Source organism: Stegodyphus dumicola, chromosome 5 (assembly GCF_044657685.1).
Source record: "Stegodyphus dumicola isolate Sdum_Otavi_A_Nest chromosome 5, ASM4465768v1".
Lineage (NCBI taxonomy): Eukaryota > Metazoa > Arthropoda > Arachnida > Araneae > Eresidae > Stegodyphus > Stegodyphus dumicola.
The window spans coordinates 161903478-161928238 of NC_140772.1; the positions used below are offsets into that span (position 1 = coordinate 161903478).

At 31.0% G+C, this 24761-nt stretch overlaps 1 protein-coding gene across 1 annotated transcript in view; it reads right to left on the reverse strand.

Annotated features, from left to right (window-relative positions):
* Positions 1-2153: 2153 nt before the first annotated feature.
* LOC118206029 (protein FAM133B-like) overlaps positions 2154-24761 on the reverse strand; it is a 59518-nt gene continuing 36910 nt past the window's right edge. The window contains exons 4-8 of the mRNA XM_035378306.2: positions 24153-24215; positions 24013-24045; positions 20955-21017; positions 7187-7273; positions 2154-2507 (exon numbers count right to left, since the gene is read on the reverse strand). Of these exons, the coding sequence (XP_035234197.1) occupies positions 2454-2507; positions 7187-7273; positions 20955-21017; positions 24013-24045; positions 24153-24215 (300 nt within the window). The 3' untranslated portion in view covers positions 2154-2453. The remainder of the gene's footprint in view (positions 2508-7186; positions 7274-20954; positions 21018-24012; positions 24046-24152; positions 24216-24761) is intronic.

The following is a 24761-nucleotide window of genomic DNA, read 5'->3' on the forward strand; positions in this document are numbered from 1 at the left end:
ACGAATTTGGCACTCGGCCAAATCCCTAAAATAGGGGAAACCCGTGAAAGAAAGTGCAAAACGTAGGGAAATGTAGGGAGAAAATCAGTTTTTAATTAATATCTCGGCTAATTAAAGTCGCACGAAGATGCCGATGGTCAATCCGGCGAGCCACGGGCATTCTGAATCCAACGGTACCTTCCGCTAAGCTCTACACCCAGCCGTTCCCGAGGAGATGATGTTACAAACACACAAACAGACAGAGGCACACAGATTTTAATAGTATAGACTAGTGATGACACATTAGAAAAACTTTTATTAGCGAAAGCAGGCCTACGTGGCAATTGCTATGAAGAAAATTATGAAGTTTCTTAACGAGAGCAAAATCTGCCACTGTCCATAACATTTGTATGAAAACTGATTAAAGTGCCTTTTTTTTTTTTTTAAACGATGAAAGTAATAAAAATGTTTTTTAATTCTAAGGTATTTTTGTTTTGCTTGCATTTAAGACTTAGTAACTATTTAAAGTTAATTCATTGTTAAAAACTATATTTTTATCATTTAGAAAGTCTTTTTAACATTGTGAAAAATCTCCTGATTTTTGAGTGTCATAGGTTGGCAAGTATGCAAATGCAAATATAGAATTAATGAGATCAAAGATATATTTATTTGTATGTTATACACATTCAAAAATGAAATCCAAAATTTGGCATGCTCAATAGTAAAGAAAAATCAAACAGGTACATTACTCCTTCAACTAACAGGAACTTAATGTTGGTGAAATTTAAGTGTGCATGACGAACTGGTCGGGCATGTCATTAAAAAATATAAATAGGTATGATACTTTGTTTTATGTCAACTATATCCAATTAAAAACGTATAAATTGACTAATCTCTAAACATACTTTGGATAATTTTTTAATCCCTGAACGCACAGAACTAATCCAAGAAAAATATCACATTCGACTAGTAGTAATAATTGATATTAGAACTGATTTAATGCATGTTAATAATTTCTTTAACTTGTTATATTTGTATTGTTTTGTAATGTTTATGTTAAAAAATTAAATATAGAGTGAAATAATTATTCACAGCATAAGCATTAACCCCTTCGCGCTGGGTAGCGCAAACGCGCGCTTATCGCGGAAGCCGGCAGTGTTACGCGAGCGTCTGTCCAGGACCGGGGGCTTTTTTGCTATTAAGCCTAAATCCATGAAATTTCCGAAGTATCAACGCATTGTTTAATAATGCTCTATAGAGTATTTAAACGGCTTATGTTTATAGATATTTTTATATATGTACTTTAATTACCTTATTTCTTGTTTAAATGCATATTTTGCACATTTTATTTTCATTACTCACCATTTTATGACTTTTAACATTATACATCTGCAAACTAAATATATTACTTAAAATTCTCACTACGTTACATAGTATGACTATCACTACTATCAGAATCAATATCTGAAATATTTTGCATCATTTCTGCTATTTCATGCTCTGTTAAACATTTTCGACGCTTCGACATTGCAACGGTAAAAACAGAAAGAATGCACGTCTAACAAGATCTAATTATTTTCTAAATACTGAACTGCAAACCGAAATACCCAACGCTTTAGCAAAAATAAAACTTCTCTACTTACAATAAACAACTACCACGTGCGAATTTAAAGAGACGTCGTAAAGCACACCATTCGGAAAGATTTATTTCCCCTTTTGTTTATATAATCAAAAACACGTGTATGTGAGTCATGCTTCTCTCATTTCGAGTAGGTCTAATGTACATGTATCTGAAACCATATACAGTGCCATCTTGTGGCAGAAATTATAGTTTTTAAGACGTTCCAGGACACTGGCACAAATACGTGACAGTCGGGGCTGTACGGGAAAATGCTCTGGCACGCCTGCGTGTTGGCCGGGAAGTGAGTGTGTTTGTTGCTGGCATGTAGACGTGACAGTCGGCGTGAAGGGGTTAAGCATAAATATGGCAGAATCACTATTCAAAGAAAAATTAAACTATGTGCATTTGGTTATAAAATAAAAGTGAGTTATATCTCTATATATTTCTTTGATAAGCAAGCTCTTTCTATATACAGAAAGATCTAACATCCAGAAAAGTAGAAACAACAAAAAATGCAAATTGTCTCCATTTAAATCACTGTTAGAAGATGGCATAAGCTACAAATTATTTATTATACAAGTAGTATTTATAATTACAATAAATTTACACTTCTGCAACTTGACATAATTTGTGTTAACTCGTGAAATATATCACGTTGTATATATTAAAAAATGGCTGTTGGTTTTTTTGAAATGTAAATACAATACTCTGACACATAAAATGTTTAAAAAAAGACAACTCAGAAAAATTTTACAATTCAATGACTGAAATTTTCTGTGTTTAACATTTATCTCGCAGCCAAATATAACTTGTTCAGAATGAATTCAAAAACAATGAAGTGATATTTTACAAATTATTTGTCTTTTTTGTGCTTTTTCTTCTTTTTCAGGTGTTTGAATGAATCACTCTGAAATGATAAGATGACAATTATATAGTTTAATATCTCGTAATGTACCAAAATACAAATAATTTATTAACAGTTAAAATTTTCCAAAAATATGCATTCTGAATAAATATATGCATGCATTTGAATAAGGGAAAGTTTGCAATTATTAGTGCAGTACATATAACATCTGACACACAAACAAGAAAGCATTTTGAAGAGGAAAACACTTACTCTACTTAAAATGTTTTTTAAACCAGTGGTTCCAAACTGTGTACTGCGGCCTCTATATAGTGCCGTGAAATAGTGTAAAAACTTCATAATTAATTGAACCAAAACATTTAGCCTAACTAAACGAAGAAAGAAGATAAAAATATCTAGAATTTGTTTTTACTTAAACCTGTATGAAAGTGAAGTTGCCGATGCAGAATATTCTTGCAAACACGAACCGGCGGCCCTATGTTTCCCCAATTGCAGTACACCTCACGACAGTCTAACTTGCAAACATGTATAAAGCTAGAACGACTTTTTCACTGCTCATTTTGAAACAAATAAACCATGAATTTTTCTTTGTATTGTTGCCAAAGTTAGTAAGTCATAATGTTTGATTCATTGGTTCATTTATAATGTTAGTTTGCGTCTACCAACTTTCAGAGGTAATTTTTTTCCTCGTAGTTGAAAATTCACCATTTTTTTTCAGCACGGATTTCATGCAATTTATGCTTATCACAGAAAATCAGCAACAAAAGAAATAATCTCGTCATCAGATTTATTACGAAAATGCTGTCATAATTTGACAAAAACATTCATAATGATAATCTTAGTGTAACTGTGTAATGGTTTTCCAGCCTTATGAGGTTTTGAAATTATATACATATGTCAAAGATGAAACAGATGCCACAAAATTTCTTTCTTTTTCTCCTGGTCAGTGAATGAATGAATAATTTAACTGCTTTTTTCATTGAGAGTAGGGGTAAGGTCAGAGTTACTGGAATTAGCAGTTGCTGCAACAATGCAAAAAAGGGGGTGTTTTCTTGTTGGTCATCAAATGCTCAACATGCTATTAGTAAATTTTTAAATAAAAAGCTGGATGCAACATAATCTATCGTTTGACACATTTTCATTATGTTCCTTTGCAAACTTAAATTTCATAGCGTTTTTTACATCATAACAATGGTAGAGCTATATTCTACGGTGCAAGCATAGACGTTCTACTGTATCCAAGCGTCCTCAACTTACGTTGGCTGGTAGAATACACACGTCGAGGTGCATAGACCTTTCACTAATCTTTTTTGGAAGATTCTGACTGTTCTGGACGATCATGTGGAACGCATATGCAAGCGTTGCCAGCTCGATTCAGTCGGTTGGCTATCTAAGTCGAGTGCAATTTAAGTCATAGCTTCATATAAATAAACAGTAACAGTAGAGTTAGCATTACATTATTTCATGTTTGTTGTTTTTGATAAATAGTTTTGTGATTTTTGGCCTTTGTATCTTTGATGATGGACTATTTTTAAAGATTAATAAACATAATTTTGTAGATAAAGAAAGCATGTCTCCAACCACTGGCACGATTATGAAGAAAAAAATATCATAAATACGATGTCGGTTATTTAGAGTTTAGTTTTACATCCACAGAAATGAATGGTGAAGAGAGATTACAATGTGTATTGGGTACAAAAGTTTTGGCAGAGGAGTATAGGCTTCCAAGTAATTGAAGTGCCACTTTGAAGCTAATCATCGAAACATAGTTTGGAAATCTTGTGATTTTTTTGCCAGGAAGTTAAAAGAACTGGAACAACAAAAAGATACACTTATTTAAGACTGCATCAATAATCTTTAGCCAATAACACAATGGAGGATATCAGCAATCAATTACTTGAAAAAATTAAAGGAGTGAAATTTGGACTGCAGCTAGATGAGGCGATGGATAAATATGATATGTTATGTACGGTTTATAAATGGTAACATGAAAGACCTATTTTAAATATCATGGCAGAAGCAAAGGCTCAGGACCTGTTCGAGATTCTTGACACATTCATAGCTGAAAATAATTGAACTGACCTAAGTGTGTTGTTTGTACTGACCATGTTCACACCATGTCTGGCTGCTATGGAGAATTACAGGCACTTGTTCGAAGTAAAGCATCAAATGTACTGTGAACTCACTGTATTATTCATAGAAACGTCAGAGCTTCTGAAAATCGGGTGTTAGAATTCATGGTGAATGTGGTAAGTTTTATAAAATCTCCTCCATTTAAAGCAGTGTTTTTAAAAATTATCTGAGGATATAGGAACCAAACACCATCTTTGTTGTACTGCATGACGGCTCTCTTGTTGTAATGTTTTATCATGTAACTTTGAACTATGGCAAGAAATTTTTATTTTCCTTAAAAAGGAAGGATACAAAGATGCAGAAGATTTTGCTGATATCAGTTTTTTTAATAAAACTGGCATGTTATTTTTGAAAAGCTGACATGTCTAGCTTCAGGGACAAAACTTGCATCTTTTGAAGTAAACAGAAAAAATATCAGCTTTTATTAAAAAAAAATTTAAAAATAAAAAGAAACAAACTATCGAGAAGAAAATTGAATGAAAATGTAAGCAAAGATTATTTTTTAATACTGCAGCAAATTTTGACCTCAAATGAACTTCATCTTTCTCAAGATATAAAAACCATGTTTGAAGGCACTTTTCACAGCTTATACTTTAGAACAGGTTTTAGAAATACTTTCAAAATGAAGATTTTGTTAGGTTTGCATGAATTCAAGATCCATTTAACACTAGTGCTCTGTATGAATTAACTTTTATGGAAAGAATTGAGTTATTTTGCGACAACAGTTTGAAATCAAAATTTGCCAACATGGAATCGACAGAATTTTAGATTTCAATTCCCCTTTCAAGTGACAAGGCTCAGCAGATTTCAGTTTCATTTTCGACTTCATATTAGTGCAAAGCTTGGTTTTCAGCAATCACTGTAATAAAACACCAATGTAGAGGGGAAAAGAATCAATATGGAAAAGGGATGAGGGTAGCCGTGCCAGTTTAATTCCCCGATTTGATAAAATGTGGATTTACAGGATCATCCACCACATTAATTATTAATTTAATGTTGATAAAATAAAAGTGTTAAACTATTCTTAAATTTAGAAAAATGTGGTTTTGACATAATGTCAAGTAAAAAGATCTCGAAGATATTTTATACCGCAAGCTGATGAGGAAGACAAGGAAATTAAGAAAGTAATTAATGTTAATTCTAACGAATTAATTGAATCTCAGCATCAAAGCAGAGACCTAACCTCGTTGCTTAGCGAAGCTAAAAATTCCAGTAAGATAAATGATTTCAAAGTAAAAGAGAATGGGTTGTTGGTGAAAAAGGAAATAGATAATGGAAATGAAAGGGAATTAATTGTTATTCCTGAAAAATAATAGGGATCAAATGCAGAACTATAAATCTTTGATACAGAACCAAACAAATAATAGTGCTAAAACTCAGGGTAATTTGGTCAATACTCACCCTCCTAATAGTCAAGAAATAGAAAACGAAGTTATTGATATGGAAGCTGACTCACCTTACTTACCTGCTGATTCATCTTCTATGGATAGTGTGTATGATTATTCCCCTACAAGTTCCCCAGTTCCTTCTTCTCCAAAAAGCAAAGATGTGTTAGACAGGACATCAAAGAACTTCTGACAAAAGAACTCATGAAGGTGCTTTTACAGCTAAGAAATTTAAAATACATTCAGAATCTAAGCACGCGTCAGAAAACTTAGCAAAGAGATACAAGAAGTAAAATTGCCGCAAAGTAAAAGCCTCTATTACACTCACTTGATTTCAATAAGGAGTTTATTTTGTAAACTGATCCTTCAAACTCTGGTATGGGTGTCATTTGAGTTCAGAAAGATGAACGAGACAATGAATATCATCCAGTATTATACCTCAGTAAGAAGTTTACAGAAACTGAAAAAAAGTACTCTACCACAGAAAAAAAATGCACCGCCAGAATATTCGCTGTAAAGAAATTACAATATTATTTAGACGGGCATACTAAATTCCTCATCATGACCGATCATAATCCCTTAGCTTGGCACACAAATAATACGAGTCTAAATTCATGACTTATGAGATGGACACTGGTATTGCAACCTTTTAATTAACACTGTCGTTCATCGAAGAAATTGTAAAGTTTATCTGGAAAGGGGGGGGAGGTATTAATATTGGCTGTAATATTTTCTTACTTATATTTCTCATTTTTATACATATTTATGTCTTGTAATATTGGTTGTAGTATTTTCTTATTTATATTTCTCATTTTTATACACATTTATGTATTTAATATTGGAATGGCAATGTTATCTTGTAACTGTTGCTAAGCAATATCAGAATTGTTTTTCTTGAGAGTTGTAAATTTGAAATTGAAAAAGAGATAAAGAGGAGAAATGGTAGCAGTGAGTTGGAGTAGCCAAGTTTATTTCGTTAAATGCTTAAAAAACATTACAATATACATACATTATATATTAAGAAAAATAAATACACTGTTATTAAAAGATAATAATTCTGAAAATATACTTGCATTTTAATCTGTTTCCAATAATAAAATATTAGATCATAAAACTGTTTTCATTTTATAAGGTCTTTTCTGAAGTAATATAAGGAATATCAAAGCAGAATTCTTAGTAAAAAATCATCAAATTTCAACTTACATCTGACTTCCTGTGTTCATGGAAACTTTTGCTATGCTTCTTTTGCTTTGACTTCTTGTGCTTATGTTCGTAACTATGAGACTCATCCTTTTCCCAAATTCCATTAAGTATCAAACAGTTTAATAAAGTTAAGGAAAAAAAATAATAATTAAACATCTACAATATAAAAATTTTTTTAAATATTTCATATTATATATGAAACTTAATGAACATAAGCAAATCCTTATTTTGGATATATGTAACGCAATTTGTTTCATATTATAAATTTAACCTAAGTAGAAGAATAAAAGAGAGTACAAAGGGTTTTTTTTTTTTTTTTTTTTTTTTTTTTAATATAATGCAATACTTTTATATGAAAAGTGGAAATTCTTTTCAGTAAAAGTGAAAATTTAGAAATAATTATATTTTCTTCTAATAAGCTGATATTATGTTTCTGTATGAATGCTGCAATAAAGGATTATTCCAAATGACATTAGATTTGAAAAGTTGCAAATATGTTTTACATTTTCAATGCCAATATGATAAACTGAAAAACCTTTTTTTATAACAATTCTTAGTATTTGACATCTCAAATGTTAATCAAAGAAGAGAATTATGTATATAAATGGAAGATTTGGTAATAATTTGAGATTTACTCTAGATGTACCTTTGCACTCTTTTCGTATAATTTACATTTGATATGTATCTAAATTAAAAAAAAAAAAAAAAAAACTAATAGTAGCAACCCAATTCATAAATTAAATAAATAATAGTACTAATTAGCTTCAAATTTCTGGCAATCCTGTTTTTAATCTCAATTTCAGATAATTGTACTAATTAAAACTACACATGTTTTTACTCTATTTAAAATTCTAGAAAATGTATCACACAAAATAACATTAAATACAGTAATTTTAATAATGACCCTATTAATCCTGGTAAAAAGGTACACATAAATTAAATAAATAATAGTACTAATTAGATTAATAGTCCATAATAAAAATGAATAGGGAAACATAAGACCAGAACTACTTTACTTCTAGTTTTCTTTTCTTGAATAATTTTATGTTTTCATAAATGATTATTAACAGGAGATTCTACAGATTATAATTAGTATTTTAGACAGAATAATAATAAAAAAAATTATGGGGTGTCTTTAATGCAAATTATTTGCCAAAATAAAATAATTTCTTTGGTGGACTGTTCTAAACACTGCCAAAAGCTAAAACAAAATGCCAGTTCAAAATACAAGGACATGAATAAATAAAAAGTGTAATGAATTATTTATCCATTGCTTTTATATATTAATAATAAATTTCAGTGAAAGAAGATTTTCTGTCACAATATCTTAACAAATCATATTCCTGTATCTTTCCCTTTATAGTTCTTAATTGCCTTCATATTCAGGTTAAGTATAATGATATGAACCATACATAAACATTATCAACTAATTTGATAATGGAAAACTTCAGTTATTCCGCATAACCAGCAGCGAGCTGTGGAGAGCTCATGCAAGTCCCATGTTAAATAAATATGTCTCTAACTAGTCCCTTGTTCTTGTTGTTTATTCCTTGTTTCCATTACCACATTTATTACGTGTCATAATCATACTTTGATAAACATTAAACTCCATATTAAAACATGAAATAAAAATTAATTTTTTTTTATTAACAGGAAACACTGAGGTTAACAGGAAAATTGCATAATGAAATTCTTAATGTTGTAAAGCTAAAATCAATAGAGACGATTACTATCAGTAGCACTAATAGAAAATTAAGTCCTGAATAAGCTTTCAGTTTGATTTACAATATTTGATAACTTAAGCCTTAATCTTTTTGAAAAATCATTGCTTGGCCTTAAAACTTTCTAAAAAATCAACTGATCTGAAAGAAAATAATATGCGGTAGCTTTGTCATAAATTGTATAAAATAATTATGTTTGTTAGTCTATGTAATTTTTGCAATTTAAAAAAAATTTAAAGATTGTTTTATTTTAAAATATTTTTTAATTCATTCAACATTATTTGTATTTTGTATTTTTTAAAAAAGTAAAGCATTTAAATATAATTTAATATTTCCTTTTCATAAGATAAATTGCAAACCCTTTTCAAAAATTTTCATATAGTTGCAAACAATTCACATATCATTTATTGATACTTGAAATCTTTCTATAATACCAATTATAATGAACATCTCATTTTAATAATTCTTGAGGTCTGAATATTGCAACATTAAAACAAATCATCATAAAGATGTGCATTTTCAGGATTCATCAAAATTGCATTATATAAAATAAGCATTAAATAAGATTTTATTTTATTACATAATTCTACATTTTATTATATGATTTTACATGACATCTAAAATTGTTAAATGCACTTTTTGAAATAATAACAACAGTGAAAAAATTTGGTACTACAATATGAAAAAATGAAATCAAAACAATATTTATGCCAAATTTATTTAAATCAAGGGTTTTCAACATTTGGTATTCTGTGATAGGTTCAAAGTTAAAAAAATTGCTAACTTGACAACAGCATTATAAATTAATAGGCAAACTACAGGCTAGATAATTGAAGGTAACAAAGCTATACCTTAGGAAGGTTGATCAAGGTTCGACTAATCACTGATAAACTGTATTAAAGCATAAACAAACACAATCATCTTACTAGTTATCCAGCAAAATTCATTTACTTAAAAAAATTTTTAATTTACTAAACTCTTTATACCATTTCGTGTTTATGGATAGATATAATTTAAGATTTCAAATTTAATATACATGTAGTTATCAGGTACTTGTATATTAAGCATGGCCAACAAGTTAATCACAAAACAAATTTTGGTCGACTGCATTTGTAAGAATATTTTTAATGATTAACACACAAATTATGTCATAATTGCTAAATGTTATTATTAATGCATTTGGGGGGGGGGAAGCTTCATATCTGACTTTCTTGTTGATGGCCCAGAAAGCATGGATGTTATGAGATTGATAGATATATTGTAATTCATTTTGTAAGTAAAAAATTGATCCCAACAAGAAACAACTTGATCAGAATGTGTTAAACTTTATGAGTGTGATCATGATCTTTATGAGAAACTTGAGTTTTATCTTTAATTCATTTTGAAGGTAAAAAAAAATTGATCCAAACAAGAAACAAGTTGGTCATTTTTTCTGCATATACGAGGGCCATCCAGGAAGTAGATTACGTTTCCGTCTGTGTCCGCTAGGGGCGGGGCTAGCGCGGCCATCTTGGGGTCAGAGCGTTGCGCAGCTCAGTCGGCATCTAGCCGTGCTAGTGAGAGGTTCGTGCTGTGCTCCGTTCAGATACTGTGACGGTTTGAAATGTCTGCGTTAATTGAAAATCCCGCGAGCTGCGAGGTGCGCTCAGTAATAAGGTTTCTGACTGCAAAAAACTGTAAACCGATAGAAATCTATCGGCAGCTTCGTGAAGTGTATGGGGACAACATTATCACTGAAGGTGGAGTGCGTCAGTGGGTCATAAGATTTCAAAATGGCCGAACCAATGTTCACGACGAAGATCGAAGTGGGAGACCCAGCATAGTGACCGCCGAACTTCTCGAAAAAGGTCGATGCTAAAGTCCGTGAAAATCGAAATTTCACAATAACGGAACTTTCTTTGAGTTTTCCACAAATTTCGCGAAGTTTGTTGCACGAAATCATCAGCGAAAAGCTTGGTTACCACAAGTTTTGTGCAAGATGGGTTCCAAAAATCTTGACAGAGGACCACAAAAATCAGCGAATGGCTGCAGCGTTGAACTTTTTGGACGCTTACCATAAGGATGGTGACTCTTTACTCGATCGCATCGTTACTGGTGACGAAACATGGGTGACCTATTCCCTATTCCCAGCAATGAAGAAGTGGCTGGCTATGCAGCGTTTTGATGACGACGCACAGCTGCAAGAAGAAGTGGTTGAAGGCGCAGGCGGCCGAATTTTTCGACGAAGGAATTTCCAAGCTCGTACATCGCTACGATAAATGCCTTAATTTGTATGGTGACTATGTAGAAAAGTAGTATTTGAGTGTGGCTTTCATCTGTATATAATAAAATTTGTTTCCTATACTTTGTTTATTTTTTTATTCCAAAACGTAATCTACTTTCTGGATAGCCCTCGTAAATATATAAAGGCAATGGAAACAAACATCTGGAAATCCAGCAATCCAAATCTCAAGCCAATGTTTGCACCTGTGGTTGAGAACATTGAATGATTTTGGATTTCATAAGCAACAGCAGAGTATGAAGTTTCGTGCATATAATGCATAATTCCGAATCCTTAACACCAGTGTCCAGGATATGGTAGATATTATATCCCACATAATCTCCTAATTTTAAAGCAAATGAGCCTGTCCAGGATATGCAAAATGATAGAGTTGGAAAAATGATTTTTTTAATCTCCTCTCATCATTCCCCTTCAATGTACAATATTCCATAAACCAGGATAAAATTCAATTATCTGCTTCTACAGCGAAAATTGTTTATATTCAGCTCTAAATTTAAGTACTTCATTTTCTCTTAGCTCAATAAATGCTTCCTTTGATCTTGGAAAGGCTTCTAAAACTTAACAGAAAAATGGGTACATTCATTTTAAATGCTGGTTGTTTAAAATTTAAAATCAAATTGTTTTTTTGAAATCCAATTCCAGACATTTAAAAAATGTCAGTATTCATGTACACCTTCATCACTTTTCCCTAAATTTCAAAAATTTGGAAAGTGACTATGGATTTTGCAAGTTTTTTTTACAGGTTTGTAACTTTGCCACAAATGCACAAATTTAATTTTTGGTTTTAATTAAATTCAGGTCATCATCACCTTGGAGTTGAAGATTGGATTTAATGAATATATTACATAAATCTGTCGGGCAAGCTATACCAGTTTTTGAATTTATTAAATCTGCTCTTAAAACAGCATTTTTTTTCTTCCAAAAACTCTAGCACTGAGTTACGGGGCGTATTCGGAAATTAAGTACCGTTTTGAAAAAAAAAAATAGTAAAGCAATTTTTTCAAACCCAATTTTATTTTTACATGAAAATACATGTCTTAAACTATTTTTCAGCATAGTTTCCGCCAATGATCAAACACTTGTCATAGCGGGTGACCAGTTTTTGTATACCATCGTCAAAGAAACTTCCCGCCAGTTTCGATAACCACGACTCCACAGCATTTTTCGTGTCATCGTCATATTCAAAGCGCTTGCCACCAAGCTCGCGCTTCATGTGCAGGAACAAGGGATAGTCGGACGGCGCCAAGTCCGGGCTGTACGGCGGGTGATCAAACTGCTCCCAATGAAACTGTCGAATTAACGATTGAGTGACACCAGCAGTATGGGGCCAAGCATTGTCATGGAGCAACACAATTCCTTTACTGAGCATTCCTCTTCATTTGTTTTGAATGGCAAACCTTAGTTTTGTTAAAGTCTCACAATATTGTGCCGCATTAATGGTTTTTTCGGAGAATGAGTGTGTCTCCACTCTATCGATTGTTGTTACGATTCTGGTGTGAAATGACACACCCATGTTTCATCACCTGTCACAATTTGTTAAAAAAGTTTTCTCCCTCATCACTGTACCGCGTGAGAAATGTCAGGGCACTATCAAGTCGCTTTGTTTTGTGAACATCAGTGAGCATTTTTGGAACCATTGGTAACACAGTTTGCGATAATTCAAGCGGTCAGACACAATTTCGAACAAAATAGTACATGAAATTTGTGGAAATGCCTCTAAAAGAGTTGTCATTGTGAAGTGTCTGTTCTCATGCATTGCTTCATCAACTTTCCTTACCAAATCATCAGTGACAACAGAAGGCCGACCACTCTGAGCCTCAGCGTGGACATTTGTTCGACCTGCATTAAACATTCTTACCCACTTTCTCACCATTCCATCACTTATCGCGAATTCACCGTAAACTTCTGTCACTTGACGATAAATTTCGGCCGGTTTAACATTCCTTGCGTTCAAAAATTTAATCACAGCACGAATCTCACAGTCAGTGGAAGAACTAATTGTCTTAAACATTTTGAATGTGCACAGCAAACTGAAAATACAACATAGAGCAACTAAAATGGTGACGATTGAAAGTCAGTGAACAAGAAAGACTAGTGTGCATGCGTGGGACGCCTACCACAGCGCTGCAACGGCGCTAGAATGAAACGGTACTTACCGTATATACCCACATATAAGTCGAGATATTTTTGACCAAAAAAAGACTTCAAAGTGGTGGGGTCGACTTATACGCGGGGCCATAAAAAATTAAAAGAATCGGAAGTTCAAAAATTTCTTTATATAATGCAGTTGTTTTCTTCATGCACTCAAATTGGACGACTTATCAAATAAGTCACTTATTTGCAGTAATTTCATGACTTAAATTATGTGACGAACTAATCACAGAGTTTCATACTTTAACTAGAGTAAGTTTCGATTAAACCAAAGGATTTTCGGCCCCCGAACAACCGATCAATATCGAGCAATAAAAAAGTTTCGCCAACACACCAAGAAAAAAGAAATGCAGATAGTTTTTAGGTACGCATAAGTCTTTATAATAGTTATTGTTCATCGATGAAATACTTTTGTTAACAGGCGTACACGTCAAAATTTAAAAAAATAGCCCACGCAATAACTGAACAGTTTTGAATATTTCTTTTAACTTTTAAAAAGGGAAAATACAGAACTAGACGGCACGGAAGATGATGCTGTTTTTGAAAGTGAAAATGACGACGAAGGCTCTAGTAGTGATTGTAACAATACAGAGTTTGAGACTGAAAATATGTATGATGACGACAGAAGAGTTCTATGAAATGTTTGGCGAATCTGACCATGAATCGGACGTTGAAGGATTTTGATTTTGTTTATTTACCAAGGTATTTTTTATCGTATATTTACATTTTTTTCTTAGATGATTTTGAATAAATGTAGTACTTAAAAAATTTTTTTCAAAGTTTCTCGATCGAATTCGGAAGTGGGGGGGGGGTCGACTTATACGCGGGTTTCTTATTTTTTACGAATTTTTTATGTCGAAGTGGGGGGTCGACTTATACACGGGTATATACGGTAGTTTCCGAATACGCTACGCACAATTTTGGAAAAAGAGCTCAAACACATTCCTTTTGATAGCTAATGAGATTCTGTACAAAGAAGCAAATGGTTAAAATCTTCATCATTTTCCCTGTAGAACTCTCCACACAACATGTCATTTAAACAATTACCTCATTTTATTCAGCATTCTGGGGGGGGGGGAAGTAAACTATGTAAGTGCTCACTCAGATTTTTGCTTTTAGATATTAGTGAATGACATATTATATTTCTAGTACATCCGATACCACTGTTTTCAAAAGTGCCATAGAAACCATTGTAGCATCCAACTATTGCTAGAGCACCATCAGTAACAATCGACTATGTTTAATTCAGAATTTCTTCCTATTCAAAAAAAAAAAAAAAAAAAATTCTTAAAATGAATAATAATTCTTTTTTAATATTAGTTTGTAAAATTCAGCCAAATAACATTTGGCAGATTTGCTGATGCTTTACATTACACACATGAAAGAGAATTAAGGTTTTATGCCCTAGTAAAGATGATAATCAAATTGTGTTCAAAAATAAGATTTTTTAAAAACTTAGAGTTTTCAATGTTTTCAGCCATGTTGTTGATTCTTCTTTGCATTTATTACTCAAAGGAAATTTTTATGATGTTTGTTAATGACTTATCAAGTAGAATCTGTAATAACTTCTTTATGGCTGGCAGAATTAAATCCACCTCAACAGTATTATACTGTTCCCTTCATCTAGCAATAAGTAAACCAATGTAAAGCATACAACTAATCTCTAACTTCTTTGGATGCTTGTTGAGCAAAAATTAGCCAATGCAAGCTGTTTTTCAACTTTTCTTGGAGTCCTTGAAAATGACACAAATCTCTAACTTTTTTACCTGCATGAATGTTGACAGATATCCTCAATGTCTGAAAGATCTCATATTTTCACCTGAGAAAACACTTTTACATAATAGAGACATTGGTAAAGTATTAGTTAAAGAAAACTATATGAAATTACATTCAAATAATCAACACTAAACTTCTTGAAATTTTTCTTATTCTCAGACATGGTAGTATCTGAAAGAAAACTAAAAGGATTTATGATATTTGTTTTAAGAAAAACAAATCAAAATCGTTTTTCAACCTGCGAATATATGACTAATTTTTTTGGAAAGACAAAGTCTTTAATTGTTATTAATTATTTGAATACATACTATACATTTTTTACAACAAAACTCTCCAACTAAATTTCCTAGGCTCTTAAAAACATCAAAAAATCAGTTTGTGTCAAAATTATAAAAATAATAAATAGTAGCTTTATTTTTTATGCATTAAAGCCCAAACTTACTTTTCATTTAAAATATAAAGAAATAATTTTAATTGATTATAAAATAAATTGTACATCAAATGTTAACATACTATTCATTAAAATTTAATTAAGCTTTTACACTTTTTTAAATTTCATATTTATTAGCACTTTAAATTTTAATACCTTTTTTGTGATATTTCAATTATACTTTTTTTTTTTTTTTTTTTTTCTGTAATTGTAAATGTGATTAATTTCAGTATCAACTCAAAGAATCATGAAAAAAAAAAAAAAAAAAAAAAAAAGCATTTGCTTTAATGATCTTTCGATTTTATCCATTTAAAATATACACTTAAATATTATAATTTTATTGTTATTTAACCAACTCTATTAAATACGTGTTATTATATATTATGTGTTCTTTATCATAAATAATAACTTGTAAAAATTCATAAAAATAATTATTATTATTTCCTTATTATTCCAAAAAAAATATAATAAGATCAATAAGATTTTAAGACTTTAATTTAGACTTTTACAGTTAACCAAGATTTCTATATATTACAAGTGAATAAAATCTTATTTTAATTGCATATTAGTCATTGCACATATAGCTACCATTTGTGATAATCACAATGTTTTAACACCAATTTACAATTTCATATTTACACAATGTTTTTAAAGCACTAATCATTTGTAAATAAAATGTGCAGTGACTTTAAAAACTTTTAAATGCTTTCACTGAGCTTGTTTTCATGTCATCAAATCTTTTGATAAATAACTAATACTTGTTATAAGCATAAAAACTTTAAAATCACTGCATCAAAGGATATTTATATCTTTGATGATAACGCAGCAGAAATAGCTACTACCCTCTCCTTCCATTCAATAGTCATTTTGGGTTAAAAATACATGCAAAATCAACACTTTTCAAATTAAACCTCATGCTTGACATTCATCACACAGTTTCTAAGAAAATCAGACAATAAATGAAAGCAGCAAACAAATGATTTAATGGCTGCAGTGCAATAATCACACTGCAAAATTTAGGTTTGAAAAAAGAAAAAGGTAAACAAATTATGTTTCTTAGTTCTTCAGGTCCAGATGCCAGGGTGTTTGAGTAAGAAATACCTTCGTCAATAATTTCATTCTAATATTTAGTAGCACAAAATATTTACAAATAAGCAAATGGAGATAGTCTAGCGTCACATCAGACTGTTCTCATTTCACATCAGTTTGTAATAATGTCAGCGAATATTCAAATCACTTTCAATCATAATTCAAAGTAACTGGCTATGACAACAGATATCAGCTGCGAATGACATGTTTCTAGAGAGGTAGACAGAGTGAAGATTTGAATACTGCCACGTAAATACTATTTTCTTCGCCCTTCTCTTCATCATACGTAACGCATCTAGCGCGTTCAAGTGAAACTTCTGCAGGGTGGCCGTAACGCGTTTCAAGCGTTCTTCTACATTTTAAAACTTTTAAACGTTTAAAATGCTTTCAAAATGTTTACTCGCTTGAGTTTTTATTTTTGTTTGTTCAATACCTCCTAGAGGACAGTACTAATCAGGCATTCTATTTCTAATTAAATCCCCCCCCGGGTTTTATGAATGTCCGCGCCATTTTACATAAGACACAAGACAGTGAGAAATCTTCGCAGGGGAAGGGGGGAAAAGAGGTTGTGAACTGAAAAGACAAGAAGGATATACGTTTGACGAGTACAGTCCATAATAACTTTATGATTGATGTTGAAACACGAAAAAGAACTGTAAAAAAACCAATAATTGTAAAAGATTACAACAACAAAATGGGAGAAGTATACCGCTTGGAATCATATGTTATCAAATTAATCCTGGTGTTAGAAATAAGCAGATAGTATTACTTTTCCATTATGCTTTATTTCCTTATAATTTTACATATTCATTCATCCACTATGAAAGTTATGTATGTACAGAGCCAGCAACATTACACGCTGTGAAAAACAAAGGGCTGCTGGGGTGAAATTTTTGTGGACAGGAGAGGACGGCAAAAGGGTTAATATCACTTGAAGCTTCAAGTGCCCTCTTAGATGGCTCTCAGAACCACAGGGGAGGGCAGTACCACCCACTTTGAGAATCACTGATTTAGATGCAGGTGTTTCAGTTTTATTGTCTAACCATATTTGTTTTATTTCTATAGTTATACTAAAATTACAATTTAACCTACATATCCAAGTTATATGACCAAGAAGCACATCAGGGTTCGTAGCCACATTTTAGTTAAAAAAATAAGCACTTTTCAAGCACATTTTAAGGAAAAATTAAGCACCTGTCTAATTACATTATACACAACTGCATAACCTTAAAAGAAAAATTAGACTTGTAATTTAAAATATGAGCAATGCAATATTTATTAAGAGAATGCATTACCTCAACAATGGAAAACAATTAACTTTTTTGGTACTATTCGGTTTCGAGGGCCGTAAAAAAGTTGCCAAACTATCGTTGATGCCAATGCTACCAAAAATAATTGCGGCAAGAAAGGAAGTATAATAGTAAATAACTATCTAAGATTGATGTTTTAATTTAGATGAAAGGTTAATTTCATATAATACTTTTTTATTATTATAATTTATATAAAAATTGCTAAACATAACTGAATGGATGCCTGCATTGCTATTTCGCTACCGACTTATCGTTAAAGCATAATTTCATCTCGTTGGTTGTTCAAACGTAATTTTCTATAATGAATGATGCCTTTTCTTTGAAAATATTCTCAGTAAAGTGCAGAATAGCTCACTTATTTGTTCGCCACTTTTTACAAGGGTTAAAAGCAATTGGATTTTTGTCAATTTTCTTTTACTTTTTAAGTGAAAATAGATCAATGTGTACATAGATAACGTCAAGGGTGTGCGCACTGCCATTTTTGTTCAATTTTAGGATATTTTTTTTTTAGTGAAAATAGGTCGATGTGCACATGAATACTGAGTATGTGCAGTTCTTAAAAAACGCGTCAAGCAGCGGATGATTCTGCACTTTACCCCAAATTCTATTGCCGACTTTTTGTCATGGGCAATTCCCAAATTGTTAAATCTATAGGATATATATATATTATATATATAAAAAAAAGATTTAAAAATTAATATTAGTATTTCAATAGCGTCTTAAGAAATATAGAACTATATAAACTGACGCAATCTGAAATCAGCACGTAGGCTAGATTTGGCGCTTCTGCGCATACATTTTCACTGTAATTTTTTTACAGCCCTCAAAACAGATTAGTACCACCTTTTTTTTTTTTTTTTTTTTTTTTTTTTTTTTTAAATGACAGTTCAATTTACAGAATTAGTTTAAAATGACAGAAAAAAAACTATGCAGAACAAACTATGTTACAAATTTAATGATGAAATTTCAGTTCAAAATATAGAAAATAAATAACAATAAGCCATATTAATTGTATTCGTTTGGCACTTAATAATAAAGACAATTTATTTTTCTACTCATATTAATATTTAAATAATTTAACTTCAATCAAAATTCTAAACATTTTCTAAATTTTCATTGCATAAGAGTTTTCCCTTAACATAGTTCCAAGCAAAGTAATTTAAGTAAAAAAGAGGCACATTTCTGAAATCAGGAGATGGGAAATTGCTTCATGCAGTCATCCTTTAATAGTAAAAGCTTAACTAACCCGCATACTCGGAAATTGCCGAATATTCCGTATAGTCGAGCATAACTGGAAAAAGAGGAGGGGATGAGATTGTAGCCGTTCTTTAGATTTTTCGGCTAAATAAATGATTTTGACATTTCGATATATGCATCATATAAAAATAGACCAACGGAACTGAGAAATATTCTGCTTAGAAAGCACAGTAAAACTCTTTTAAGTGTTCATAAATAAATCTCAGACTGAACATAAAAATTAATTATCTCTGCAAAATACCGCAAACGTTATTGCGCAATATGTACGGCGTAATTCTTCCATACGTGATACTACGCAATCGGAATCAGAATGAACAACTGCCAGTATTCGGAGAATAAAGAACTAAATAAAGAAAAAGAAAGAGACTTACTAATCTGGGGTGTTTTTGATTCTAATTTTGAACAGACTGCGTTAAATTTCCGGAATAGAGTCATTCTTCACTTGGGTTCGGTAGACCGCAAAACTTTTAGTCCTATTCAATCCAGATTGGACACTGACAAAAAAAAAGTCCGCTGCATCAATATTAGAGATTTGGCGGAGAAAGGGGAGAACCTCCCAACCTCTGTACTGTATAATTAATGTACCGGGGGGAAAAAAAAATTTTTGACTATTTGATTACTTTCCTTTTATTTAAGCCTTTCTGAATATTATTCCTTAGAAAGCTAATCTGTGTAAAAACACACCCATTTTTGGAAGTTTATCTATACTTCAGCAGTTACTGCAACTATATTATTATAAATATTCATGCATATGCTCATAATATAAGCATAACGATCCTAATAAACACGAATATGTACTGACCACGCGGTATGAGAATGCAAATTATTAAATTCGGTAAAAGTTTACAATTGGGTGCCCCTTGTTTATTGGCGATTATTTTTTTTACGCCAAGATCGGCACCAAGAAAGCGCAATTTCAAGATGGACGCTACACGAAACCAAAATAAGAAGTCACAGAATTGCACAAACTCTGTGTCCATGTAAACATCGATCTTTTTTCACTTAAAAAATCACCCCAGAACTGCACAAACTAGGCATTGTAAGTGTTTTAAATTTGTCCATGTACACATCAATCTACTTTCACTTTAAAAAAAGTCAGGAAGCTAAATATTAAAACTATCATGGGAACCAGAAATGAGGTTTCATAGCCAAAATTTTTTTTAATTTGTCACTAATCGAAGGGGTACCCAATTCTACACTAGAGCCTTAAATTCTTGATAGAAATTCAAACGTGTGTAATATTTGGGTGGGAGGAAAAGAATACCGAATGTACCGGAATTGTCTACCGTTTTTGCAATTCTTTAACCAATAGCACGACATGCACCTGTCTGTACTCTCGCGTGCACCATAGGTTACGTTAATGCAGAGAAAGGGGGGAAAAGCAATTTCCAGGAGTATGATTCACCATCTGATGTTGCATATAAATAAGGAAGAAAAGTTGTTTATTTACTTTCGGCTTTGGTACTGGGAAAAAATGCGCGTTCATTAAAAAAAAAAGCACTAAAAGCCAAAAAAAAAAAAAAAAAAAATCACTAAAAACAAAAACAAAAAAATAAGGGCTTTAAAGAAAAATAAGCACCTATAAGGGCCTTTATATTTTATTTTCAAATATAAGGACTTATAAGCACTTGTAAAGACCGCTACGAACCCTGGCACATAAAGTATAAATCAGAACCCTTAATTTAAATAATTTATTCATGTCATTTTAATTTATCAAATAGTATAAAAAACTGAGATCTCAGAACATACATACCTCAGAACTATATGAATCTGAGCACCTAGATGAAGATGAAGATGAAGATGAAGAGCTTGACAACTTAAGAAAAATATCTGTGTTACAAACTGAATTTATATGATGTAAATATATTCATATATTAAATAATCAAAGTATTAGTTATTTAGGAATCAATTATATTTTACTGTTTACTCATAAATATTTATAGGAAAAGGTATCATTATATGGAAATATCTAGAAATAAATATTAAAATATAACTGATTCCTGAATAACTATTAAAATATAATAAAAGCATGGATATAAAATTCTAATTTATTGTTTTTGCAAAATAACACTTTTTTTTTTTTTTTTACCTTGGAACATCTTAAACGTTCCAGATTTTTTGGGCAATTATAATGCATTGAATTACACTATCATGCTATTTATTGTAGCAGATCTTATTATTGCATAAAAATGTGTAATTCACTTCCACTTAGTCTGCCAAATGGCCAGTTTTCATAGTGTCTCTTATTCAGTATAACACAAAATCTTTAACTTATTCTTCTAAATTAGAACCATATTGCTTAAAATTCTGAGTGATTTAATGGCAATAAATAAAATTCTGATTTAAAATCTAACTTAAAATAAATCCAAATTACGAATGTTTGCACAATTTGGATTATGCAAATATTCATAATAATAAGATGTTTCTAACACCATGTATAGCTGTAACATAAGACATCTATTTTATGATATTTTTTATTCAACAAATATTTTAGTAGAAAGCTGACAAAACATGGATTTGTCCATAAAAGTAATTTGAAAACAATAAAATCCAGTCTCAATTAAATGAAGTTTTCCAAAGACCTTGTTATATTTTCCTACGAGATTTCACAGTTTTTTATCTTGAAAAGGAGATTTTATTTTTTGAGTTTGCAGCATAATATAAAATATCTATTTAAGATTAAATTAGGAGATATTTGAATTTGGCAACCTTAGGGTCATTAAAGCAAGTGGATATCTGAATACGTCAAAATATTTCAATGAATGAATCAAACAAATATTGAATATAGCAAAGCACACAAATGTCCTTAGGGCATTTGTGTATTCATGCCTTCATGGAGGAATATTTTAGGGGGAAATGGCTCATATTATTCCTATGTACCTGCTTAATATTCATCCATATGAATGGCATGAATCCTCTTTATCCATAACGGCTGTTTCCTACAGAAGGTTTAGGGTCATTTACAGGAAGCAACTAGAGAGTATGATGCTGAGAGTAAAAATTTATTCAATGTCCCTCTATTAAAAATTGGGATAGGATTTCAATACATTAGGTAATGAATAAAAATGCACATTTAAAAAAGCATTACCAAACTATTTTTAAAAGGATTGGTACAATTCAAGATAGAAGTACCTAACTCTCCGACAATATAAAAAATTCATAAGTTTGCAAAACATTAGACCAAATTTAATTTTAGGTGACCAAAGGGTGGCTGAAAACATAAAAGACGGGGATTGTGTCAAAATTAACATTCGACGAAAATGAAAGATAAAATGACTATTCTGAAAGAAATTTTGGAAATGAACGAGCCAAAAGACATCTTCTCTATAAATTAAAATGGCTTTTTTGCAATGCTCAGCAAGAGATTATAGACACTGAGTGACGAGAAATGTTCATAGGCATTATAAGAGTCACTACATAATAATACTATAAGAGTCACTACATGCTGTGCATAAATATTGTAAATAATTAAAAAGTAAACTTTCAAGGTACTTTCTGATTGCCTGCCCTCTCACCTAACGAAAAGCCTTCAATTCGTTGGCGACTTTGGAACACCAAATTTTGCCAACTAAGCTAACATGCCAAAAGAAAGAGTCACTTGTAAAATGGTTCCACATTAATAATTCCATAAACGAAAAATCAGTCAATAAAATTTGAAAAGCGGGACACATCACAGATACACCCTTTTTTTTAAAAAAATCCTTCTGTAATTTTTTTTGCACTGTTATTCTCTATATGAACATATCAAACAGTTTTCATTAAAAAAAAGGTACAGCCATCTTCAAATCAGTTTCTGATCTGCATTCAAACACTGCATGAAAATTTTTACATTGCATTTTCATAACATTTAATCATATAACAAGTACAATTCCACAGAATTTTTGTATTCACTATTATACTTACACTATTATACTTCACTTATATATGCTATATATATTCTTCAGACACAAGCATACATAAAACTATATCATTGCTATACAATTTAACTGCAAAGTGATATGCAGATACAAAAGGAGCTGATGTACTCGGTGATAGTTATTTATAGCTGGATTTCTTATGTGATGCAGTAGCCTATGACACTGTTTCTGCACGTGTGCAAAAAATGACATTACTTAAGAGTAGATCCAATACAATGATGATTATAGCATACCTAAGTTCTTCCTATATTCACAATATATAAAATAAGCAGGATATTACATCATTAAACAATCAAAAAATAAAACATGATTTACTCACATAATACTGGTAAAAAATGAAAATAAATGAAAGACACATTTTATAATTACAGTATTTAGAATCGGGCAAAAATGCAGCCTTTGCAGTAGATTTTGAATAAAACTAACAATGCAGAGGCCAATCAGACATAGATTCCTTTCTTCTGAAGGGGGGGGGAATCTGAAGTAATAGTTATCGCATAAAACAGTTTTGTCACAAATTCTTTGCTCCAGTAGCAGAGGGACTTGTATGATCAGTCTCAAAATCAATAGAATTTTATTTAGAATCTATCCCAGCCTAATTAGGCTGTTTTTTCCAACTCATTTAAAAATTTCTATATGTATTTTCTCTTCCATTCTTATAGCTGTATTATTTAAAGTTGCTTGAAATTATTTCTGCCTTAAAATTAGCATTTTGTAACATATATCTCCATAATAATTATGCTATAAAACTGAATTAATTAAATACACAATAATATAAAAAAATGTTTTTTAATATTCATAAATACTTCAAAAAGATATAAAATACATAATGTAGCAAATATAATTACAAACATTAAAATTAATTCCAAATATTTTAAATCAACCATCACTCACCCTTTTTTTGTGACGTTTCTTTGATTTCTTTGTCTGAAAAATATTCAAAATAACATACTTGCAGGTTCAAAATTTTAAAACATTTGGATGATGACAACAAGCACAATCAACCTTAGTACTAAAGCAGAAAATATTTTTACCTCATACTGTGAACTTTCTCCAAATGCCTTTTCTCTGTTATATCTCAGCTCTTCTCTAAATTTCTATTATAAGAAACAAGAGTTATCTGAGAAAGAAGACATTCAGTTTTAATAGTTCTTTCTTTTTTACTAAAAATTATAAATACTTTTAGAAGTTGTACACATTTAGCACATTAAATCAAATATGAAGAAAGATATTTAAGAAAAAAAAAATCTTCCAAGAATTTTATTAATTTAATGAATAGTTGCTTAAAACTTAATTTATTAATTTCTAAAGCATCAAATTTCGTGACTAATTTCAAAATCCTTCATAACTGCACTTTAAGGACAATAATTTTCTTGTTAATATTTTTTCCTCTGAACGAATACATCTGTTACTATTTTAACTATGCAAAAGATAAAAATTTTCTTGACTAAAGCGAAATTGTTGCTACCCAACAAGACCCTTTACCATTTATCCTCCATCACTAAAATTGTATATTGCTGATCAGCATAAGTTGAATTATTTAAAAACCAATTGAATAAATCTGCATCATGATACTGATGTTTTTATTACAGTTAATAAAAATAATCTTGATACCTTATACTATGTTCCACAATTACAAAATC